A 22781-nucleotide genomic window follows, 5' to 3' on the forward strand; every position below is an offset into this window, starting at 1 on the left:
TTCACAACAGCACAAGGTGCAGCACTGTACGCAGCCTCCATCATGGCACGTCTGGGCCTCGGCGTTTTCCTCGTCCTGTGCGTCTCTTTGCTCCACTCCGGCTGCGGACGGCCGCCCCGCATTAGGAAGTCGCCTCGAGCAACTGGTAATAATAATCAGGCATATAATCAGACACAACATCCCCACAGCGCAAATTGATGTTTCCTCTTTCCTCTGTGGACCTGCAGAAGATGACGATGTGAAGGGCCAGCTTGAGAAGTTGTGGCGGGAGGTGAATTTGCTGAAAGAGACACAGGCCTTGCAGACAGGTAGGGATTCTCAAACTGGGCTGGAACGATGCATCCATCTGGATTCATTGGACGAAGATCCAATCAAATGCGGAAAAAAATCAACAGTGTCATCTCTTAGATGAGCTATTTGGTTTACTGAGGGACAATTTAGAGTGTTCAACCAGCATCCCATGCATATTTTTAAACCCACGCACACATAGGGAGGAGATGCAAACTCCACACAGCCAAGGGCGCTAACCACTCATCTGCCTGTCTGTAGAATTTCATATTATATTGATGTCATATTGGAAATTGCCGATCAATATGCCTGGTATAGACTGTGTGACATAGAATGAGTTGGCTCATGTGATCTGTGTCTTTAGTGTGCCTCCGTGGCATCAAAGTCCAAAGGAAATGCTATCTGACATTGGAGGAACCCAAACACTACCACGAGGCCAACGAAGACTGTATAGCGCAAGGGGGAACTCTGGCAACTCCGCGAGACGCGATGGAGAACAACGAGCTTCGAGACTACGCCAAGAGGAGTTCCCCGGGCTCCAAAGATTTCTGGATTGGTGTGGCAGACATTGTGAAAGAAGGCCAGTACGTCGACGTCAATAGTCAGCCCGTCAGTTATGTCAACTGGGACCGTTCCAAGAAGCAGCCTACTGGAAGCAAGAGGGAAAGCTGCGTTTCTATTTCCGTGGCCGCGCAGGGCAAATGGTACGACGAAGTGTGCCGTAGTCTGAAAAAGTACATTTGTGAATATGTTATTCCCTAATACATCTGTATATCCTTAACTCATTCGCTGCCAATGACAGTGACAGATGATTGGAAGCATTGGAAGTGAGAGGGGCGTCGGGGATTGCCATCAATGGCAGCAAATGAGTTAAATAGTCGATTTCAGTCTGAACTCTATAAATGCCAGCTAAGAGTTCCCAGAATTTTGACGGATATTTAAAGCCACACACAATACAGTAATACGGATTGACAATTGCGGATTCAGCACATCCCGGTTTGGATCTGTCCAACATGTGTAAAAAGGAAAAATGGCAAGTCATAGTTGGAGAATATTTCACTGCCCATTAGAGAACAGTGTTTACGTTCGGGAGTTAAATAATCGTACAGATAGCGTTTAAAAATTCCAGATAACATTTATTGGACACCATAAAAACACTGTTCCTACATTGTGGTTATTCGCCAAATTCAACAGGTCCTGGAACCTATGAATTGTGATAAACAAGGTACTACTGTATTGTGTTATATGGATTAGGGTCACATAACCCTAATTTATTATGTAAACATTTGAAAGATTTGAGATCATCATCATACTTTTCTTTAGAGTTTTGCATTTTATGATAGGGTGCCAAACTATTTACTTTTCTATCGCTAATACTAGTCAGAATAAGGACGCTGTAAATAGTCTTATTTATTTGCAGCGTCTTTATCAAGCAATCAATCTGCAAATGTAAAGCAATACATTCACTGCGTGGAAAATAAATATGTACACCAATTCACCACTTGTGTTCTCACTATTTATTTTTTATATCAGTAACTTACTAGCTAGTTAGGACAGTTTTCACATGAAGTAAATTCTGTAGTCAAATTAGAATAAAATAAAACAGCCTATATTGGTAAAAGTTGTCATCATTTTTAAACAAAGTAGATTTCAAGTGACAACAAACCTAAGGGAGAGTTAATACCGTCCCCACAATGTTGACTATTGTCATAACAAAATGAAGATGACAAATCCAAGACCAGCAATTAACATTCCCTTTAACAAATCATTATTTTGAACCGCTTATCATAACAAGGGTTGCAATGGTGAGTAAGCAGGGTAACCCCTGAATTGGTTCCTAGCCAATCGCAAGGCTCATGGAGACAAATGGAGACAAACCCAATGCTCGACCCATGTGAGGATAAGCGACACAGAAAAAGAATTAATAAAATGACTGCGTTGTCTCAATATCAGGAAATTTGAGAGACTTCTTTGAATCCACAGAGAATGTGCATTTCTTCCATCTAGTGGCAATATGCTGTAATTACATTTGAATGAACGCTTTGACAAGCATCGCTTAATTCATGAATACAGTCTTTAAAAAAATTCACACAGTTGTGCTCTGAGTGAAAGTGATGGAAACGAAGGTTACTCGGCTTGGTCCAATTTAAAGGTCCAAACATTTGTACGTCATCGTCGTCGTCAGAGATTGCTGAATGAAATCTCGCGCAGTAACACACCGGCCATTTTTCTCCATAGCACCGCTGCAGCTTCTGGGGAGTGCAATCGCTCTTCGTAGCACTCCGATAAGAGCACAAGTTGGAACAAGTGTCATTCGCTTTGACAGACTTGCCTAAAGTCCCGAGAACAGGACGCGAAACATGCTGCCGAGGACCCGTGCACACTTATTTCGCTGACATCCTCGTCCGCGTTCGGCTCGCCTTAAAGTGTCGCACAAATGGAAATGGTGCCTAGCGAAGAGAATCAGTTCGTTTCCAAAGAGGTGAGTCGATCTTTAAAGAAACCTGGCCACGTTACTTGTCATCCCCTTTTTAAGACTATAATGCAAAAATACATGCAGGTAATGTCAAGGTTTTAAGTGTTAAAGGAGTTCGGTTGTTGTTTAAAGGCCAACTTAGCTTAGCGGTTAGCTTCTAAACACGACTTGGACGGCCTATCGTGCGTGATATGGGCAACATTGAAGACAAAGTGAATTGTTGTGACAAAAGTGGAGCTTTGCTGTCAATCGCACGGATTAAAAACTGCAAATTCCACGCGTGATCGTCACGTCGTTTGAAGTTGACACAATATTCTCCGTTAATGTCTTCCGCTTTCAAGTAGGTCCATCTGACGAGCTAATGTCGACTGATAAGTCTGAAAATCAACTTTGTTATGCGTTTAATAAATATGTGACAATCATAATATTGCACTATTAGAACTGATCGGAATCTTTTAATGTCACGATGTCCCTTGTTTGGAAATGGAGCTCAAAATATGCATGTCTTCGCTTAGGTGTGTCAGTTGCTGTTTGAAAGGCTTATTTAGGTACTTTTCCCCAACTAAAACGTTTGAGTACTCTTTGATCTTATTTATGTTAGTTCCTTGATCAAAATGTCTGATCATGCAGACACGATCGACTGGTTTATCGGCTGTTAGATAGGCAGAGTTGGAGAGAGTAGCCCAAAAATGTGCTCAAGAGTAAGTACTATTACTATTATTAAACATTAGGGGACTAATTTTAGTATAAAAAGAAAGTACAGCCGATGAAAAGTTAAACAGCATTTTAGTTGCATCTTATTATATTCAATCAGAGCATACATAGCAAAACAAAAAAATTATAATAGGAATGGGACAGTGCACTTTTTCCACAGTGCTTAACTTTCACATTTTCACCAAAGCCACTACTATTGTGTTTAAAGATGACACTTGTAAAAAGATAACTATGCATCCATTTTACTCCCCAACACTTTGGACATTGAAAGCTAATTTTTGGTTACTAATTAACTCATTGGATACAAATGATGGCGATAAACATTCATTTGAACTGAGACGGATGGCAATATTCATTCACCCTCGCCCTCCCAGCACAAATGACGCCTATCTGTCAATGCAAGCGAGTGAGTTGATGAATCTACTCCATCGCGTCAAAAAAAAAAAGAAAGAACTGCATGCGCTCCTCGCTTCCCATGACAGACTCCAATTTTTTCCATCAGTGTTTTTTTTTCCGTATGAAAAATATTATGAATTCACCAGGCTGAAATGCATCATCTAAATTACTCTATGAGAGTGTCGTAAGGCTGCGGGGACTTTGTCTGCCATCATGTTACATTCTGGCTCTATTTGTGTTCATAAAATTTGCCTGCTTTAGTAACAAGTCAGTCTGACAAACCAGAACAAATGGATCGCGCATGTATTATATACAAATAAAACTAGCAGGATGAAAAAGGAATGGTTAGGTGTGTTCATATCTAGAATACTAAAGTAGCAAATAGATATAATAATGCTACATTTTTACTTTATTGTTTCTATTATTTGCATATAATTTGCAAAGTACAAGTTCAAACAAATGAATAGCTGCACTATTCATTTTAACACGACTTTTAATAATATTGTAGCGCAATGGTGCCTTGACATAAAATGTGATCCCAACATGAGGTTTATTGGTAAGAAAATAAACATCTGTATGATTAATCAATATTTCATACATAACATTAGATTGGAAACAATAAAACAGTGACCTAGTTGACAAATGAGTGGTGATAAACCTATTATTTTATTGGTCAATATGTAAAGAAAAAAAAGACAGCAGCTGAGCAGTTGGCAGTAAGAGAGAAGATAATGTAGCAGTTTTACAGCCTCACTCCGTTTTTATTCTTATTTACCAACCCACTGATATGACTGGAATGCACAATGCAAAAAATACAGATCGAAGTCCTTTGTTGGCAAACACCGATCAATTCCTTCTATGGCTTGGAATTGTTTGAAGACTAATAAAGGAAAGAAATCCAGGAAGTAAAACCCTATCAAAAAGAAACCATTACACAAATGAAACCATGATCAAAAACAAAACAAAAAATAACCACACCAAAACAATGCAGTATCCTGAAGCTGTCTAAAATGTATTTTTTACCAAATAATAGTTCTAGTCATTCTCCTAAATCCATTAGGGTTGGTTCCTTCATTCTTATTTGTTGGCATCTAAGTTTCATCATACTCTTGTTTTCCTCCATTATTTTACTCGCAATGACAAATTTTGGCCAGTGTTTGTCTCTCCCAAATTGTCATTTGCAACTATAGTGTCCTTTTGTTGCATTTTTATTGTAGTTTTAGCATTTTCTTGTATTTTATTGCTGTCTTCCAATTATATCTATTCTGCCTTTTGGATGAGGTGCAGCCATTAAACAAAAACCTCTCGAGAAAATGTTGTTTGCGCTGCGTCACTGCATGTTGGCACCCAGTGATTATATCCATGGTAAAAATAACCTTTAATCTCATAATACACTTGTGTGTTGTCAGCTGCAGCTCTGTTATAGAACATGTCACTCAGTCACATTTTGCCAGGATCACAATACGCATGTTACAAAATCCGAAAATTGCTGAATTTCACAATCATTACTACTTGAACCAATTGCTAGCTTCTCAATCAAGACGCTCAGATGCACTAATTTGCTTTCACTTGCCTTGTTGAAGTCCCCATGTTTATTTATGTCCCATTTGTTAGGGTATGTTTTGGAGTTGCAGACAGAATCTTTTTGCTGAGTTGAAAAGGAGTTCACAGGTAGCAGTGCCTTGTTTTTGTGTGTGCAATTGGAATGGGATCAGATTGTTAGCATGTTGGCAAATAGCTGCATGGCATCGATATTGAGAATGGAAATCATTTAGTGGACTTTTTATCTCTATTAACTCATTGGCTGCCTTTGGTGGCAATACATTTCCAATCAATTGGGACTACTGGTTGGCATTTAAAGATGTCCATGGTCCAATATTGGGTACAATTTCCTGCTGAAATGCATAGTGGCCTCTACAGTACATTCAACCCTTCTTGTGCGCCATCCTCATCTGACTCTGGTGTGAACAAATAGTATCTAGACAAATATGCCCATTGCACCGTGATGACGTCACTTCCCGTGGTCTCCTCTGGACCACCTTGCTAAACCATGTTGGTTTTGGTTCTTAGAATATGACACCTCAACACCTCACAAACAGGTTTGCCAATTGAACATTTTTTTCCTTCCTCTGCGCCATCCGTTCTGTCCATGCCAAAGAATTATTCGAATCTAGTTGGGAAACCTGCTGCATGTTTTCAGAAATGTCACGCAACTGGTATTAATTGGGTTTGACCTGTAACATGGCATGATGTGTGCTGTGTTCCTAGAACGTCTGACTCATCTTGCAAGAATTGCGCAACCAAATAAGTAGAAGCGTTTACCAGTTTTGCATATACTTAATACAGGATAGGCATTTGGGGATATCCAGGCGATCGCACACTCTTACCCCATTCCCTTGTATTTTCAGATCCAAAAAGCTGCAGAGGAGCCCAGAGTGCTGTGTATAATCCAGGATATTACCTGTGCCAAGACCGTCAATGAAAGGTTGACTTTTAACCTACCTGCATCCACAACTCTCTTCAAACTCTATGAAGATGTTGCTCATAAAGCCGGATATGTCAACGGATCCTTTGAACTCGCCTGGGGGAACACGCAAGAGATGGTAGGGAAGGAAATTCTACTAACTGCAATCCACACGATTAAAATACATTCAGCTGTCAAATGTTTATCATTTCCATACAGTTTACATAGTTGTCATCAAATCTTTACCCATGGGGCTGTGCTGTAGCTGGACTTGAGTAAGGCTAGTAGAAATGCAGGGTTTGTAATTAACACATGGCCTAAAGGTTAATATCAGTAGTGGATTTGGACATGCCATTGTTCATTTGTACAAAGTAAACCCAGTTTTTCCCAAGCTTGTATTTGCAGATGAATAATATAGAAGAAGGCTTTTGTGTTCTTTTTTTTATGTTCATAGTGGCCCCTTTTCTTAAAGGAACCAAGGCTAATCCTTCTTCTGACCCAGGCCAAAGCCTAGGTGCTGTGCCCGTTGTTATCTCACTGAGTAGGTCAGTGGATTAAGCTACCGTATGCTTCTACTGCATCACTCTCTGGTTGTTCATTTTCAGCATGGACATCAGGAAGAAAGTGTATGATGTCCTTTTGTTACACAATTTCTGGGTGTGTAACTAATTTTTCCAATGACAGAACCCTCTGGCAACACAAGAATTCACTCTCACTCGTCTCTGAAATCTCTTATAATGGAGCCCCTCGTGTTTTGGAAAGAAGAGAAGATAGTCCATTTAAATAAATGATGTCTGAATCCTCCACCCTTTTATATATCCAGACACCCCTCGAGCACAGCGAAGACGTGTCGCTTCTGGACTCTGGCTTTCAGCCTGATGGTAAAAGGAATTTCCTCCAGATTACAGACAAAGATGGAGAACAGCCACGTGTTGCTTCGGTGAGTGAATTAGCTTTAATTAAACAGAAAAATAAAGTTCTTCCATTGCATAATTCCAGCTATTAAATGGACCTTATTGAGTGCCACAAGCACCCAGAAGTGATTTGAGGGTCAGATGTTGGGCAAAATAAATAAAAAAAGAAAAAAATATATTCAAGGCTTCCTTTGCAGAATTTGTAGTTCTCCAGATTTGTAGTTCTACTTTTTTAAGACTTGGACGAGGGTGTGATGCAAAATGGTCACATGATGTGGCCTCATGAGTCTCGAGTAACTGTTTTAGCGTGATTTGAGCAGGTAAGACGAGAGTGGAATAACTTAACACAACCACCATGTCTAGTGACGTTTACTATATATAACTTATGGGGTTAGTTTGTAAATACTGTCGTTAAACTATTGGCTGCTATTGAAGGTGATTGACGTTTAAATCATTTTAACCGGCAAGTCTTGTCGGGACAGACCCATGTTTTAATGACATTGACTGCAAAAGATGTCCAGTCCAAATGAACTAGGAAGACTTCAGTCCTACAGTCGCTTCACTGGCAGACAATGTTGAATAAATTGCATCAGATTATGTTTTAAGATATGGGGCAATTGAGACATTTTTTATCTTCTCTGCCATCAGGACGAATCAGGAGCAGCAGAGAGCAGCGGACTGGACGATGGCTCCCAGGAGCGCTTCATCGGGCCCCTGCCCCGAGAAGCAATTGGCTGCAGTGGAGACTGCAGTAGCCCCTCTTATTCATATACCTCCATACTCAACAAATCTGATACGGGTAAGGCGTCGTTGGCTGTAAAATGTGTCGTGATTTTCATTTTGCACAAACTCAGCTGTGTTTATAGTTATGCCTTCTCCACCAATGTAGGTTACGTGGGCTTGGTTAACCAAGCAATGACCTGCTATTTGAACAGTCTGTTACAAACGCTGTTCATGACTCCGGAGTTCAGAAATGCGCTGTACAAGTAAGTACACGTATTCCGTCCTCGTTTGTCATTTTTTTAATTGACCCGGAACAGTTGAACCGTGTATTATGATGTCAGATTGTTGTCAAAACAAAAGTCAAAAGAGCGCCGCGTGACTTACTGCAAAAACACTAGGATAGTTCTGTTTTTTCCTTTTTTGTATTTTTAGCCTTCAAAATATAAATGAAACTATAAAGCTATTGATTATCAAGAAGCTTTACGGAAAATTAGGATTTTGACCATTTTTAGGTCAACAACCTGTTACTATTCATCTATGAAAACAGTTGTAAATTAATAATATTATCCAATATTGTTGTCATGTAATTGTCGTAACCCCCATGTGCAGGCATGTGCTTTTAAAGGCTGCTGTCTGTATGAGTGGCAGGGCACCTTGTTGAGTTTGTATTTAAAGTTTGCTTTTTGGTCATCTCTTTCGAACATTGAACCTCATTTGTTGTCCCCTTAAGATGGGAGTTTGAAGAATCCGAAGAGGAGCCAGTCACAAGCATTCCCTACCAGCTGCAAAGACTGTTTGTTCTTCTCCAGACCAGCAAGAAACGTGCCATAGAGACAACCGATGTGACACGAAGCTTTGGATGGGACAGCAGTGAGGGTAAGAGTTTGGTGAATCTCATGAGGCAGCAAAGATATTGTCTCGAGGGTCATCACATGCTACTGAATATTTTTTTCCCTTCTAATGCTCCTCCCAGCTTGGCAGCAACATGATGTCCAAGAACTTTGCAGGGTCATGTTCGATGCCTTGGAGCAAAAATGGAAGCAAACAGAACAGGTAGGAGAAATGGGAGCAAAAAAAAAGGAAAATTAGCCATTAGCATCTGTGAGTTTGACACTTAATTTTGTCTTTGCCAGGGCTTGATTGCTAACACTAAAGTCTGCGTCTGAGTAGAAAACATGTCTCCACATGAGACAACTAAGCTTGTGATTACATATTGCAAATAATCAAATTTAGTAAAAATCCAGTGGGAGATGAATTTATGTTTTGACAGCTCATTCTTCTATCCCTGTTGAATTTATTATGAAAAGATTCTTGCCTTCCCTAACCTGGCCTGTCCGCATTCCTCTCTTCAGGCTGACTTGATCAACCAGCTATACCAGGGGAAACTCAAGGATTACGTCCGCTGTCTGGAGTGTGGCTATGAGAGCTGGAGGATTGATACGTTCTTGGATATCCCTCTTGTAATAAGACCCTTTGGGGCCAGCCAAGCCTATGGCAGCGTGGTAAGGTTTCCTTTCCCCAATAATCACTTTTTCCCCACATTGCATACTATGTCACTGAAGTGCTCATTTGAATACAGTTTAAATCCGATTTATATTTTGGTACTCCAGGAGGAAGCTTTGCAGGCATTCATCCAGCCAGAAACTCTAGATGGGCCCAACCAGTACTTCTGCGAACGCTGCAAAAAAAAATGCGATGCCCGGAAGGTGAGCAAACTAGAAATGAGTTTGCACAATTTGTATGCAGAGTGCACAAGAGCACATCTGAGAATGGAGTTATCCCTTAAATCCACCTGGTTTGCTACAGGGTTTGAGGTTTCTGCATTTTCCTTACCTGCTGACACTGCAGCTGAAGCGATTTGATTTTGACTACGCCACTATGCATCGCATCAAGCTCAATGACAGCATGACTTTCCCTGAGGAACTTGATATGAGTCCATTCATAGATGTGGAAGATGAGGTGAGAGCAGTAATGTCAATCATGGTAGTAGCACTTTGCCCGTTTTCTATCAAAATCCATTCTTTTGAGTTTTTCTTTTTCTTTTTTTATGGACTGCTTGCGTAGAAGTCCCCTCAGACAGAAAGCTGCACCGACAGTGGAGCTGAGAATGAAGGCAGTTGCCACAGTGACCAGATGAGCAATGATTTCTCCACTGATGATTGTGTGGATGAAGGCATTTGCCTGGACAGCACTGGCAGTGCAGAAAGGGTCTTGAAGCCAAAGGTATTTGCTTTAAACAGGGATATGAAAACTAAATGCTATTAAGGACAAACGAGTCTGATCTACAACATTTTCCCCTCGCTTTTTGCCAGAGTTTGCCGAGTTTTGAGCTGTTTTCCGTTATGGTCCATTCCGGAAGTGCTGCAGGTGGCCACTACTACGCCTGCATTAGATCTTTCACCGATGGACAGTGGTACAGTTTCAATGACCAGCATGTTAGCAAGGTCAGTATCAACAGGTGGCCTCAATTCTTTCTTTAGAATTGAGAAGTGAGGTTGATTGCAAAGACTCTTTTAGTGGTTTTGCATATCAGTCGTATCTGTTGAAATGTTGGGTGTGTGTTACAACTGTCAAAGTATCCACTTCTAATTTCAAGCCTGCTTTTGCATGGTTTTGGATAGATCACCCAAGAAGACATAAGAAAGACTTATGGGGGGTCCTCAGGGAGCAGAGGATATTATTCCAGTGCCTTTGCAAGGTGGCTTTTGTTTATTGTTTCTACTAATTGTTTAATTTTCTGACAACCTGCACAGTAAATGAACTTGAGGCTTTTTACTGTTGTGTTCCAGCAATAATCCATAATTAACTAGTTGATCTTCTTTTGTCTCTTCTGCAGCTCTACCAATGCTTATATGCTGATTTACAGATTGAAAGATCCCTCAAGAAATGCAAGTAAGTTATCATTGAATTAGATTCATTGTCAACTGGATTAGGCTACAGCCAAATTCCTTGGGTGCATTATTGGCCTAATTTGTTGCAAATAAAATAAAATGAAACGAATGGATCAAATTAAATTAGGTGCATCGAAACTAAACTCCTGTGAGCCCAAATATGAGAGACATGTCAGGTAATGAGAAATGCAAACTGAAACATCACTTTTGCCACTCAATAAAAAAAACACTTTGTGGAGGTTATCAAAATGATAATGCGAAAACGAGAGCGCAGAGGAAAAGCACTCACTATTCAATTTGTATGAAAAGAGAGTAAATGGTAAATGACACCATTATCACTTTGACAATAACATCGAGGACATTTGACAGCAGATTGTGCTTCTATTCTAGAGTGTATTTTTGTGCTCACACTCGTACTTAAGGATAATTAATGGAGCATCATGGACAGCACCTCCCACCCCCTGCATGAGTCTGTGGAGTCCCTCCAAAGCTCTTTCAGCAATAGACTGCTACACCCTCATTGCCGGAAGGAGCGCTTCCGCAGATCCTTCCTCCCATCAGCCGTCAGGCTCTTTAACTCAAAAAAGGCTGTGGGTTAGGACCTCCCGAATTTCGGATACAGTGTAGATGTGCTTGTATATATATGTATGTGTACCCATTTGTGTATAATGCCTTTTCTATTCCTGCATCCTCACCCTCTTCCTATTGCAACAAAGAAATTTCCCGATTACGGGATGAATAAAGTTATCCAATCCAATCCAATTCTGACAACCTACCACATACATGTTTTGGGGATGTGGGTTGAAAAAAGACTATCTGGAGAAAAGCCACCCAGGCACCTGTAATTTATTCCCCAAAAAATAGGATTAAGACCCCTTTTGTTAAAATACATTTTAGGTACGGTCGTATTACTTTTAGATTAGTGTTTTTATGGACGAATCAGAATCAAATCTATTGTAAAATATTGCATTTCAGTCACCATTTTGAGGTTAAAATTCTCACTACAATATCCCTAATCATTTTGTCATATGTTGTATCAGTGTCATTTGTTTTGTATCCTTTGGGTTTAGTTTCACAATTGTTGACTGAAGCTTTTGCCTTGTAATATGTTGATCTTGTAAGAAATGTTATAATTCTAGCTGTCTTCATGGCCTTTGAGTCAAAACTATTTTTCCCGTCTGCAGAGTATTTAGCTGCCGATGACTTCCCTGAGCACATAAAGAGTTTGGTTGAGAAGGAGAAAGAGTCTGAGGAACAAGAGAAGAGACAAAGAGAAATTGAGCGAAACACTTGCAAGGTATATATCAATCGATTACGCCGGCTGGAGGCAGTAGCTGCATATTGATCACTTGCTTCCCTTTCTTTAGATCAAGCTTTTCTGTATGCATCCTTCCAAGATGATGGTGGAGAGCAAACTGGAAGTCCATAAGGACAAAACCCTTGCGGAGGCAACCGAAATGGCCTATAAGGTTTTTTTGGAAATCCTTGAAATGGATCAATGGTGGTGATTGCGTGCAAGCCTGGTTACCTATTTTTGATTTCAGCTTATGGAGCTGGAGGAAACAATCCCCTTGGACTGTTGCCGCCTTGTGAAGTATGATGAGTTCCACGAGTACTTGGAGCGCTCCTACGAGGGCGAGGAAGAGACACCCATGGGCCTTTTGCTCGGTGGTGTCAAGTCCTCGTACATGTTTGACCTGTTGTTGGAGATTCGGCGGCCAGAGCAAGCGTTCCTACCTTACAAACCCGGAGGTGAGAACCTAGAGCCACCAAAAGAAGAGATGTTTATTAATCCGTGTGGATGTTGTGCTGGTTTTCCAGAGGTGATGGTGAAGGTGCACGTTGTGGATCTGAAAACTGAAATCATCGCCCCGCCCCTCAGTGTTCGGGCTTATCTGAACCAGACCATCACTGAATTCAAGCAACTTATTGCACAGGTTTCTAATAAGCACATTCATATAGAATGTTAGCCAGAAGTTAAGATGTACTCAATGCAGTGTGCGCACGTATAATCAATGTTTTTTCCATTTCGTATTGATGCGCCAGGTTGCATGGATCTTCTCACCTTATGGAATATTTTGTTTCCATTGCAGACATAAAAATTAATTATTTGTATAATGTATGTCTCCATTCAGGCTACAGGATTATCTGTCGAAGCAATGCGTGTGGTGCTGGAGCGCTGCTACAATGACCTGCGTCTACTCTATGTTCCACACAAGACACTGAAAGCAGAAGGCTTTTTTAGGAGTAACAAGGTCTGTCAGTTCATTTTCATTGCGGTTTGCAATGTATTTTTAAATTTTCATTTCCTGCCATTGAAAACAAAAGATCTGTTTTAACTGGGATGGCTGGCATTGGGTCATAATTTTTCGAGTCCATTTGAATGGGCAGCGATCATTTGCTAACAGCCCCTCCCAGTCACCAATCATTGTTCATGGCAACCAATTTAAGCATTTATTAAATAGCATTTAAAGTCTTTATACAGTAGTACGGTAATTGAATGCCAGTTAGTGTGGTCGCTGTTTAGAAAAAAAAGCTACTTTTAGCGCAACTCTGCTTCATATATCGCCATCAACGATGGATTGTAACACTAGATGTTGTTAACTTACAATTTCTTTGTCTTTTACATTTTTTTCTCCCATTAGATATTCGTGGAGAGTTCTGAGTCAACTGATCACCAGGTCACTTTCACAGACTCACACCTGTGGAAGCTTTTAGATCGCCATGGGAATACTATACGACTACTGGTCTTGCTTCCTGAACAGTCCCCGGGCACTTTGGCCAGTAGAACAAATTGCCAAAAGGTTGGCAGTGCCTCGGATGTTCCATTTGAAGGATCAAAAGGCAACAGGAAATCAGTGGAGGCCATCCTCGAGGAGAGCACGGAAAAGTTAAAGAACCTTTCTCTGCAGCAGCAGCAGCAAGGCGACAGCCAGAAAAGCTCGGACGCCAGCTACTTTGAATACGTTGAATCTCCGAGCCAAGAGGCGGACTCAAACTCACCCTGTGTTGCCGCGGACAACAGAGAACTAGAGAACCGAATTCGGGCCACAACTGGGTGCAAGGACAGTGGCTCATCTGCACCAGAAAACCAGGTGGGCTGTGAGGAGCGCTCAGACTCTGAAGTAAACAATGACCGCAGCACCAGCTCGGTGGACAGCGACATCCTGAGCTCGAGTCACAGTAGTGATACACTGTGCAACGCCGACAGCGGTCCCATCCAGCTGGCCAATGGTTTGGACTCGCACAGCATCACCAGTAGCCGCCGCTCTAAAGCCCACGAGGGCAAAAAAGAGACCTGGGACACCGCGGAGGAAGACTCCGGCACCGATAGCGAGTATGACGACAACGGGAAGGCAAAATCGGATGCCCAGTACTTATACTTCAGGACAGAACCTTGTTCTCAGGATGACTCTGCCTGCCATTCACAAAAATGTATGAGCTTTTTATTCATGCTGTATTTACATAAGGCTTTCTTTCTTCTTTCATTTCTATTGTAGTGGAACAACTCCATCGTTCAACAGCAAGGGATAGAGACGTTGGAACTCTGCAAAGAATGTGTATCATGAGAGTAATTGGAACTAGAACATGAAAAAAATATATAGATATATATAATATGAAAATAGAAATTATTTCAAGCGTGAATTCAATCACACAACAATATAATTTGACGTCCAGGATAATTATTAATTGAAATATGGTACCGCATTCAATTAAGTCCACCTAATCAACTTGATGAAATGGAAGGAAAGAAAGACTCGAAAAAAAGGCACTCTAGACAAGAATGATTTATTTTACTTAAATTTTCAAGTTATGATTTAAAGGAAGTTTAATTTTTTAGTTTGATGCCCAGCTGCTGATATGGTCTGCATTATTTGTTGATACGTCCAATGGGAAAATGCCTTTTTTATTGTAGGATCCTATCAGTTTTATCTCTAATGCTATCACTCTTTAATTGCTTTGCTGTATTTTTCCCAATGCAGTTATAAATCAATTGAAAAAATTGTGCAGTGCCTTCTGGCAGCAATGAGGCATTGAGAGAGACATTTTGGTAATGTTGGACAACTCGTTCCACATTTCCATAACAGTCTTGTGCGCTCGATGGCTTTGACTGAACTAAACATTTCAACTAGTTGAGCTTTTTTGGGATTTAATTGTAGGCACATGAATAGGCTTCATGTGGGTTTCTGGAAATAGCAGCTCTAAGACTTGAGTATTTTAGTCACTAGGGGCATGAGCAGACCTGTTTTGTGGTTTGTTAAAAAACTGTTTTTCAGAAAGTTGCCATAAATAGCAAAGGGTTAGGATGCTTAAAAAATCTCCAAGCAAGCTTAAGCTGTTAAAATCCCGTTGACCTCAGATTTGTCTGAAAGTAATTGATGCAAACAGAGTAAAGGATAAATGTAATGACTTCTTATTTTCACCCCGAACGACACGATTGAATATCTCCTCCTGTTGACTTTTTTTCATGTGCTATTCCACAGGTTTAGTGGTTCACGTGGACAAGAGGATAACGTTAGCAGCTTTCAAACACAATCTGGAACCCTACGTCGGTGTAAATTCTGCCCAGTTTAAAGTCTTTCGGGTTTACGCCAACAACCAAGAGTTTGAGAGCGTGCGGCTCAACGAAACTCTGTCGTCATTCTCTGACGACAACAAGGTGAGAATATCAAACCTTGATGCGGCCGGTTGCATTCGAGTGACGCATTCACATTTAGTGTTACATTCCACAGATAACCATTCGGCTTGGGAGAGCCTTGAAAAAGGGTGAATACCGAGTGAAAGTGTATCAACTACTAGTAAATGAACAAGAGGTCAGTGGTGTTAAAAAAAAAAAAAACATTGTTGAAACTTGCAATGAGAGCTAACATTGTTTTTTGTTTTTGTTTTTATAGCCCTGCAAGTTCCTTGTGGATACTGTGTTTGCAAAGGGCATGACTGTTAGACAGTCTAAAGAAGAGCTGCTTCCTCTATTGAGAGAACAGTGCAAGCTTGACCTCAGCATTGACCGGTAAAACTACAACCTGGAGCTCCAAAATAAGAAAAATCCATAATAGGTAAATAATCTAGCTTTTCACAGGGTACGTCTCAGGAAAAAAACATGGAAGAATCCAGGCACGGTGTTTTTGGACTACCATGTTTATGAGGAAGACATCAGCATCTCATCCAACTGGGAGGTTTTCCTGGAAATCCTCATTGGTAATTATATCATTTATAAATGGTATTTGGCTTAAGACCTTTTATCATGTGTATCACAGTTGGGAGAATCTTAATTTGGGGAAACTGTCATTTTTCTGATGAAAATGCGCATGATTTCAAGGAATTGGCCACCATTTTATCAATGATGGTACTATTCTAACTAACAAACTACTTTTTCAGATCATGAGAAAATGAAGTCCATGTCACAGTTGGCTGTTTTGACCCGGAGGTGGAATGCATCCTCGATGACGCTAGGTACCTTTCAGGAAGTCATTCTGGAGACCAGTAATGTGGATGAACTCAAGGAGAAGGTCAGGCGTGACCTCCACATCACACTTTGTACTTCAGTCACACTGACTTTTTTTTACCTTGTTGTCATTGCAGCTTAGTGAGATGAGTGAGATCTCACTTGAAAAGCTTGAGTTTGCTAAGGTTTGTCTGATTTATGTATTTATTTTTTCCTAAATTCTACACCTTTTCTTCTCCATGCTTTTTCTTTTTTAACTGATTGTCCGTTTGTTATTGAAAGGGCCGGGGAACATTTCCCTGTGACATTTCTGTGCTGGAGATCCATCAAGAGTTGGACTGGAACCCCAAAGTATCGGCGTTAAACATGTGGCCTCTGTACATTTGTGATGATGGCGCCGTGGTATTCTACAGGTACAAAGCTTTTGGGAATCTTTTCAGCTAATTGCACTCAACATGATCAGAAAGAATATTCAAATGCATTGTTTTATATACACCCAGATTGCCGTAGTCTTAAGTTAGTGATCATGTCCCTGTTTAACTTGAACACGGGACAGTTACGCTTGACTATAACTTGTAAAATGGCTCAGTATTGTAAAAGAATCCCTCCATTTCTGACTTGTCAAGTGAGACCATCATTATTGTTTGCATGTTTTTGCAGAGATAGTACAGAAGAACTGATGGAGTTGTCAGAAGATGAGCGCAATGAACTCATGAAGAAGGAGAGCAGCCGCCTCCTCAAGACTGGACATAGGGTCAGTTACTCACCGCGAAAAGAGAAGGCCCTCAAGATTTATCTAGATGGCGGTCCAGCAAAGGATTCAGGGCAGGACTGAGGCCCCTGGTCGACCCCCTCCCCCCTGTGTCTTCTGGACCTCCTGACGACTGTCTGGCACTTGAACATCAAGCAGCGGCAAGGGGTTTGAAACGCTCTCACCTTAAGCTCTGAGCTGGGAAAGCCGGTTGTAATGTACTGTAAATTTGAAAGGGAATTGGAGAAACTAGCCCTGATAGAAAATGAATTGAAAAAACGGTCAGGACAAATCAGGATAACGCTGTAGAGATGCCACACACATCGTCTCATCTCCGTTCCTCCGGTTCATCTGGATTCTTCTCGCAATTCCCTCGGCTATCATTCAAAGTTCATTATCTTTCTTTGCACAGCTTCCTTTGAATTCTATCAAAGCAAGATTAGGAACCACCTTAAATGAATCCCGGGGATGCAAGTTGGTAGTAGTTCACTTAGCCAGTTGTACTGCTGCTATACTTCAAGTTAGTTTCTGGTCACGTGTTTGGCTTCTGTCAGAGCTTATTCACCTGACATCACCTCGGCTTTTTATCCGATGACGCTCCATGCAAGAAAATCAAGTAACGATGTTCTACACAGGGAGCTTGATTTTCTAATTTGTTTATCCCCGGTTGTAATTCGACGGGATGCCAGTGACGGCAAGTACAAGTGGTTTGAATGCTGTCAATGGTTGCCAATGAGGGTCCTGGGTTGCTTTGTCCCTCGATGATCCGATGTCCTTGCTGTATTTTTTTTTTTTTCCGGCTGAGAGCGTGAGGTGAAGTCGGCGTTTCAACTCACTGCTGCTTGATAGGACGCCAGAAGTTGGAGAAAGTCTCCAAGTGTCTCGGTAAGCTTGGCTTTTAAAGCTGCCACCAGCTGTTCACTGTAGAAATGCCAATATCTGTTGATTTTTGTTTTTGTTTGTTTGTTTTTTCTCTGTCGGTGTTATATTTCTTTTGAAATTCAAATCCTGTGTGAAAATAGTTTAAATTTTAGAAATGAATTAAAATCCTTTATTTCATAATCTCGCTTTTTCTTTCAAAAAAACAAAGTTAAAAAGTTTAAAAGTGTCATTCTAAGAACTTCAACCTGTAACTGCCCAAAATTGTTACATCGCTAGATTGAAACTACATTCTATCATTTTAGGTAGTTGTGTTTACACTAACATCCTCTTTCCGACCAAAGATAGCAAACATTGCGCTACTTATTTGCATGAATGATTTCGCCTTTGTGGTTCTATACTACTCTTCTAGTAATATTCAGTTGAAAATAGATTGGATTTCCAGTCTGGGGTACTATTTTATTGCTCTTTCAGAGTGTCAAGTTTTAGTGCATAGTTTCAGCGATGCAAGTGATGATTATTGGCTTCCAATGTTGTGTAGGTTTGTTATGTATACAGACTGGAAAGCAAGCACGGTTCCCAAGGGGTCCAGGGAGGGGGCATGCCAACTAAAACCATGTTAGAGGATGTAGTCTATAGATGAGTAAAGGCTGTCTGCCAGATCTTCTTCGCTTGAGTCGACTGCTCGAAGACACATGGACCCCCGCCTGGTAGTGGAAAGAAACGTTTGATGATCAATAGTGAATTTGTCACTTAAGACGGTGGCTCACCCGAGATGCTGGCACTGGAGATCCCCAGCACAGGGACAATGTTTTGTGGGTGCACCATCTTCTGTCAGATGGTTGGAAGGAGGTAAACAGCGCTCACGATCAATGGGCTTTGCAGAGCAGACTGGGAAGAGCAAGGCTGGACACGAAAGGTTGTACTTTTATTTTTCATTAAGGACTGTCACATGCAGTCAAAATATGAGAATAAAGTAAACGGTATATTATGATGAAAGTGATGTTTTGAGTACAGGTCAAACATTATTCCAGTAGCCCTATTGTTTCCTTTGTAGATTCAGTCAGTAGCTATGACTGAAAGGATTGCATGCAAGATTATTTTGTTATTGCAGACAGTAAAACAACCTTTCTGTAGGGTTCATTAGTGCTGTTTAATTATGTATATGTGCTTTGTAAGTCTCACCTGCATGGAAGGCACAGCAGAGGTCAGGACCGCAGTGCGTCTGATGGCGACACGTACTGCCAGCTTGTCCTTTGGTTGCATTTGGTCTGCATTGACCCCAAACGCACAAGTGGATGCCACAACACTCCTCGTCCTCAGTACACGACTGCAACGTCATGTAAGCAATATGAATTTCACTTTTTTTTACACTAATGAAATTGTCAGTCCTAGTTTCTTACCACATCAATGCCTTTGCAGGGTTGACAACTCGATTTGTGCTTTTGGTGCAGACAGTATCTTTCCTTTCCACAATTCTCAGTGGTTACACAGCCCTAAAACATGCAATGTATGGGTTAATGATTAGCAGTCCACAAAATGAATGAATAAATAATACTAAAATATACAATAATAATAATTGCTTAAAAAGGGAAAAGGAAAAGTCACTCTAATTAACAATTAAGAGGCTTATGTGTCAACTTTTGAATTGCTTTCCATTGTAGTGATCAGATGGTATTTGAAAGGGGTGTGCAAACTTTACATATTTAAAATATGATCTTTAATTTTATTTTCCAATCTGGTGCAATGTGCAAACAAACTAGTATTTAATTTATTATGCTTATTTTAAATTTGCAAAAGAATTAAGAAAAAATACACATAAGTGGACATCGAGTAGTATTAGATTAGATTAGATAACTTTATTCATCCCGTATTTGGGAAGTTTAATTGTTATAGTAGCAAGAGGGTGAGAATACAGACACAGGAAAAGACATTTTAGACATAAATAAATGGTTAATAAATGAACAAGTATATACATGAAAAATACATAAATATGTATATACATAAAAATAATACATAAATATATAAATAAATAAACCAAGTATATTTAGGAAAAATATCACAGTACTCACAGTATCAATGTGGTTGTCCAGCTCGGGTGACGCAGTTGTTGTAGAGATATTTGTCTCCTGCGGGAAGAAATACATATTGAAATCCACTTTAAAAAAAAAAATAATGCTGAGTCAGGTTCTCCTTACTTGAGGTTGGGTGTTTAGCTGGTCGTCCCCTGCCACCGAATGCCCCTCGTCCTGCACAGGATTGTCCAGGATGATGATTCCTGGGTGCAGTAACTCCGGCAGGATGCCATTGCAAGGTAGCAGAAGAGTTAAAAGCAGTAGGACAGCTTGCATGTTTGGCCTAGACAGCAGCTTCATCATCACTTGGATGGAGCTTGCTGCACTAGGAGGATGAGGAGGAGGGCTCTGCATCACATGACTCTGCATTGGAATTCTCCCCTGAGCTCTTTCTGCGCAGTGTGCACTTTGTAGATGCAGTTTGGGTATGATTTTTCCCACCAGATGCAGATGGTTATATAGAAAAAGATTTTGGAAAAAAACAGCAATTGAACTGGGGTGTTTAGACTTTAAAAATACTTTAATTCAGGAAAGTAGATTACATACAGATACTTGAAAGCAAGGGTCTCACACTTGTGGCCTGTGGTAAATAAGGCCTGATAGTTGAAATAAAAAATATATTGTGGGTAACTTGTATTTTTATATTGGCAATTTGAAAAACATTTGAAAAATTAAAACACTAATAAATAACTACACAAAAAATCCAGTTTTATTCCTAATAAAACAAATACATTTTAAATCTTTAAGGGCCTACGATTAGTCAAGCAAATGATACGTTTTGATGATTTTTGTCAACAAGTTAGGGAACGTGAATTATAACAACATTTGACCCTTTTATGGGGATTTCTTGTGGCAACCCAGACTCGATTTCTCTAAATGGGTTGTCTATTTGCTGCACAGATTCACGTGCTCCCCTAGCTTCCGCAAGATGGTGCTGTTTCCCACAATTTTGCCCACTTGCTACATACTGAAATACTTCCATTCACGGACACGCTTGGAATGTGTCACGCATCGTCGGAGGTGTTCATAAAAGTGAACTGGCGCCATGTGTCGCGAAGTACTTGAAACATCATAATCACTCGCCCTGTTTTGTTTGGCACGACTTTGAGTTTGCTTTCAAAGACCACTCAAATGCAGTGGGGTTCGTAAATGCTGTACTAATGGAATGACACGTTCAAAGACCATCCCGCAAACTCGTAAACTGTGTAGCAACAGGATGAGACGTTCAAAGACCAACATTTCATCTTAAGTAGGCGTGATGGTGAAAAGGAGACGCCGTTGGCGAGATCCGGCTCTCTCCCTGTATGACAGCTGAGATATCCGGGCCAGAGGCGGCAGCTGTGGGATGTGTCCACGTCCTAGTACCGCCCTCAAACACCGGCTGCTGCCGTCCAGCACGCAACAACCACGAGGGAACTTTGCTGCTATTTTACTCTTAGACATGTGAGCGACTTCTCTTCATGTTGCTGAATCCGCTCAGGGTGAGACACTTGACTCTGTTGTTCAATTTTCTCAAGGCATCCTCCTCTGCAGGAAATTGGAGTCCTGCTGCAATGAAAACTTTTCCGCTCCATTCAATGAGGTAAGGCGTTTATTGTTTTATTTTATAGATCTGCGTTGGTTAGATATTGTTGTTTGAGATCGGATTCCTATTGGAAAAAAATCCTATCTACACTTATGCAAGTTGTATTATGACCTGCTTGGGTGTGTGTTGGCCATAAGTCACTTTCAAGTTGATACATCCCCACTAGAGTCGTGGGGGTGCTGGAGCCTATTCCAGCTGACTTCGGGCCAGAGGCAGAGGGACACCCTGAATCGGTGGCCAGCCGATCGCAGGGCACACATATTTAATAATAATCGAAAAATATGTTGGCCGGCCCAGCGGCTGAGTGGTTAGTGGGTCAGCCCCACAGTGGGGGACCTGGGTTCAAATCCCGGTCGGTCCATCTGTTTGGAGTTTGCATGTTCAACCTGGGCCTGCGTGGGTTTTCTCCGGGCACTTCGGTTTCCTCCGTCATTCCCAAGACATATATGATAGACTGATTGGACACTACTGGAAAAATACTGATATTCATTCAACTGTCGTACTCTTATTTACTTGTTTGTATTCTTCCCTTCAGCTGTATTTCATGACATTTCTGCACCTTTTGAAGTATTGCTACTGCAGTGCAATAGACAAAAAAAGTAGCACTCATCTTAAGGATGTTGAACAAATGTTTGATTGTTTTCCATTCTGCGACCAGCGAATGTTGTGTTCAAATCAATGAGTGAAAATGGGTCCCTCATGACACTCACTTCTACATTTTGCAGAGAAAGGTGTGCTGTGGACATGCTACTCTGTCAGCCCACTCAAAAAGAGGCTGCTGAGTGACAAGTGTGCCTGTTAATGTTTTTCTCGAGCGACTAAAGGTTAAAATCCAGCTACTGTGCTTGCCTAACGAAAACCATAAAACGACTTTACGTCTTCATTTCGTACCTGTAGCATTGATCAATGGATATTTTTGAATGAGAATGGCGACAATGGGCACCAAGAACCAATACATTTCCACCCCAACATATTCAAAGATGTTACCGGGAAGTAAGCACACACCTGCCATCAGCTCAAAGAGCCTCTAAATTTCTCTGCAGCTTTGTTTTGATGAAGAATACCATCTGGTGGGGCACTCCCATTTGAAGGCAATATAAAAGTCCCCCCCCCCCCCCCCCCCACACACACACACACACATCTCCGATAAGACCATGGACAAAATATTTAGTAAATCTA

At 40.9% G+C, this 22781-nt stretch overlaps 4 protein-coding genes across 10 annotated transcripts in view; 3 read left to right on the forward strand and 1 right to left on the reverse strand.

The window, feature by feature from the left end:
- Positions 1-5: 5 nt before the first annotated feature.
- On the forward strand, positions 6-1696 carry clec3a (C-type lectin domain family 3, member A). Its single transcript, XM_077712788.1, has 3 exons — positions 6-145; positions 228-308; positions 653-1696. The coding sequence occupies exons 1-3, from the start codon at positions 43-45 to the stop codon at positions 1048-1050; spliced, it is 582 nt and encodes a 193-aa protein (XP_077568914.1). The 5' UTR covers positions 6-42; the 3' UTR covers positions 1051-1696.
- A 794-nt stretch (positions 1697-2490) lies between these two features.
- usp47 (ubiquitin specific peptidase 47) lies at positions 2491-18125 on the forward strand. Its single transcript, XM_077712786.1, has 28 exons — positions 2491-2770; positions 6283-6477; positions 7162-7278; positions 7901-8051; positions 8142-8238; positions 8706-8851; positions 8949-9028; positions 9328-9477; positions 9586-9681; positions 9782-9934; positions 10040-10198; positions 10288-10419; positions 10597-10673; positions 10812-10867; positions 12051-12163; positions 12234-12335; positions 12411-12618; positions 12688-12803; positions 13002-13121; positions 13512-14301; positions 15351-15526; positions 15600-15680; positions 15762-15877; positions 15947-16065; positions 16246-16376; positions 16450-16497; positions 16595-16725; positions 16973-18125. Exons 1-28 carry the CDS (start codon positions 2726-2728, stop codon positions 17145-17147), a joined length of 4080 nt encoding a protein of 1359 aa, XP_077568912.1. The 5' UTR covers positions 2491-2725; the 3' UTR covers positions 17148-18125.
- Positions 17716-20441, reverse strand: dkk3a (dickkopf WNT signaling pathway inhibitor 3a). Its single transcript, XM_077712787.1, has 6 exons — positions 20141-20441; positions 20015-20071; positions 19346-19438; positions 19128-19272; positions 18713-18848; positions 17716-18649 (listed from the first exon to the last, which is right to left on the reverse strand). The coding sequence occupies exons 1-6, from the start codon at positions 20384-20386 to the stop codon at positions 18562-18564; spliced, it is 765 nt and encodes a 254-aa protein (XP_077568913.1). The 5' UTR covers positions 20387-20441; the 3' UTR covers positions 17716-18561.
- A 711-nt stretch (positions 20442-21152) lies between these two features.
- Positions 21153-22781, forward strand: part of mical2a (microtubule associated monooxygenase, calponin and LIM domain containing 2a) — a 33022-nt gene continuing 31393 nt past the window's right edge. The window contains exons 1-2 of one of the 7 annotated variants that reach the window (XM_077713768.1): positions 21154-21460; positions 21535-21599. The gene's annotated coding sequence lies outside the window, so the exon portion shown is untranslated. Of the gene's footprint in view, positions 21600-22781 lie in introns of all 7 variants that reach the window. The other 6 variants (XM_077713769.1, XM_077713773.1, XM_077713772.1 and 3 more) reach the window with 6 other exon arrangements.

This window comes from Stigmatopora nigra, chromosome 3, assembly GCF_051989575.1.
Source record: "Stigmatopora nigra isolate UIUO_SnigA chromosome 3, RoL_Snig_1.1, whole genome shotgun sequence".
In the NCBI taxonomy this organism is placed as follows: domain Eukaryota; kingdom Metazoa; phylum Chordata; class Actinopteri; order Syngnathiformes; family Syngnathidae; genus Stigmatopora; species Stigmatopora nigra.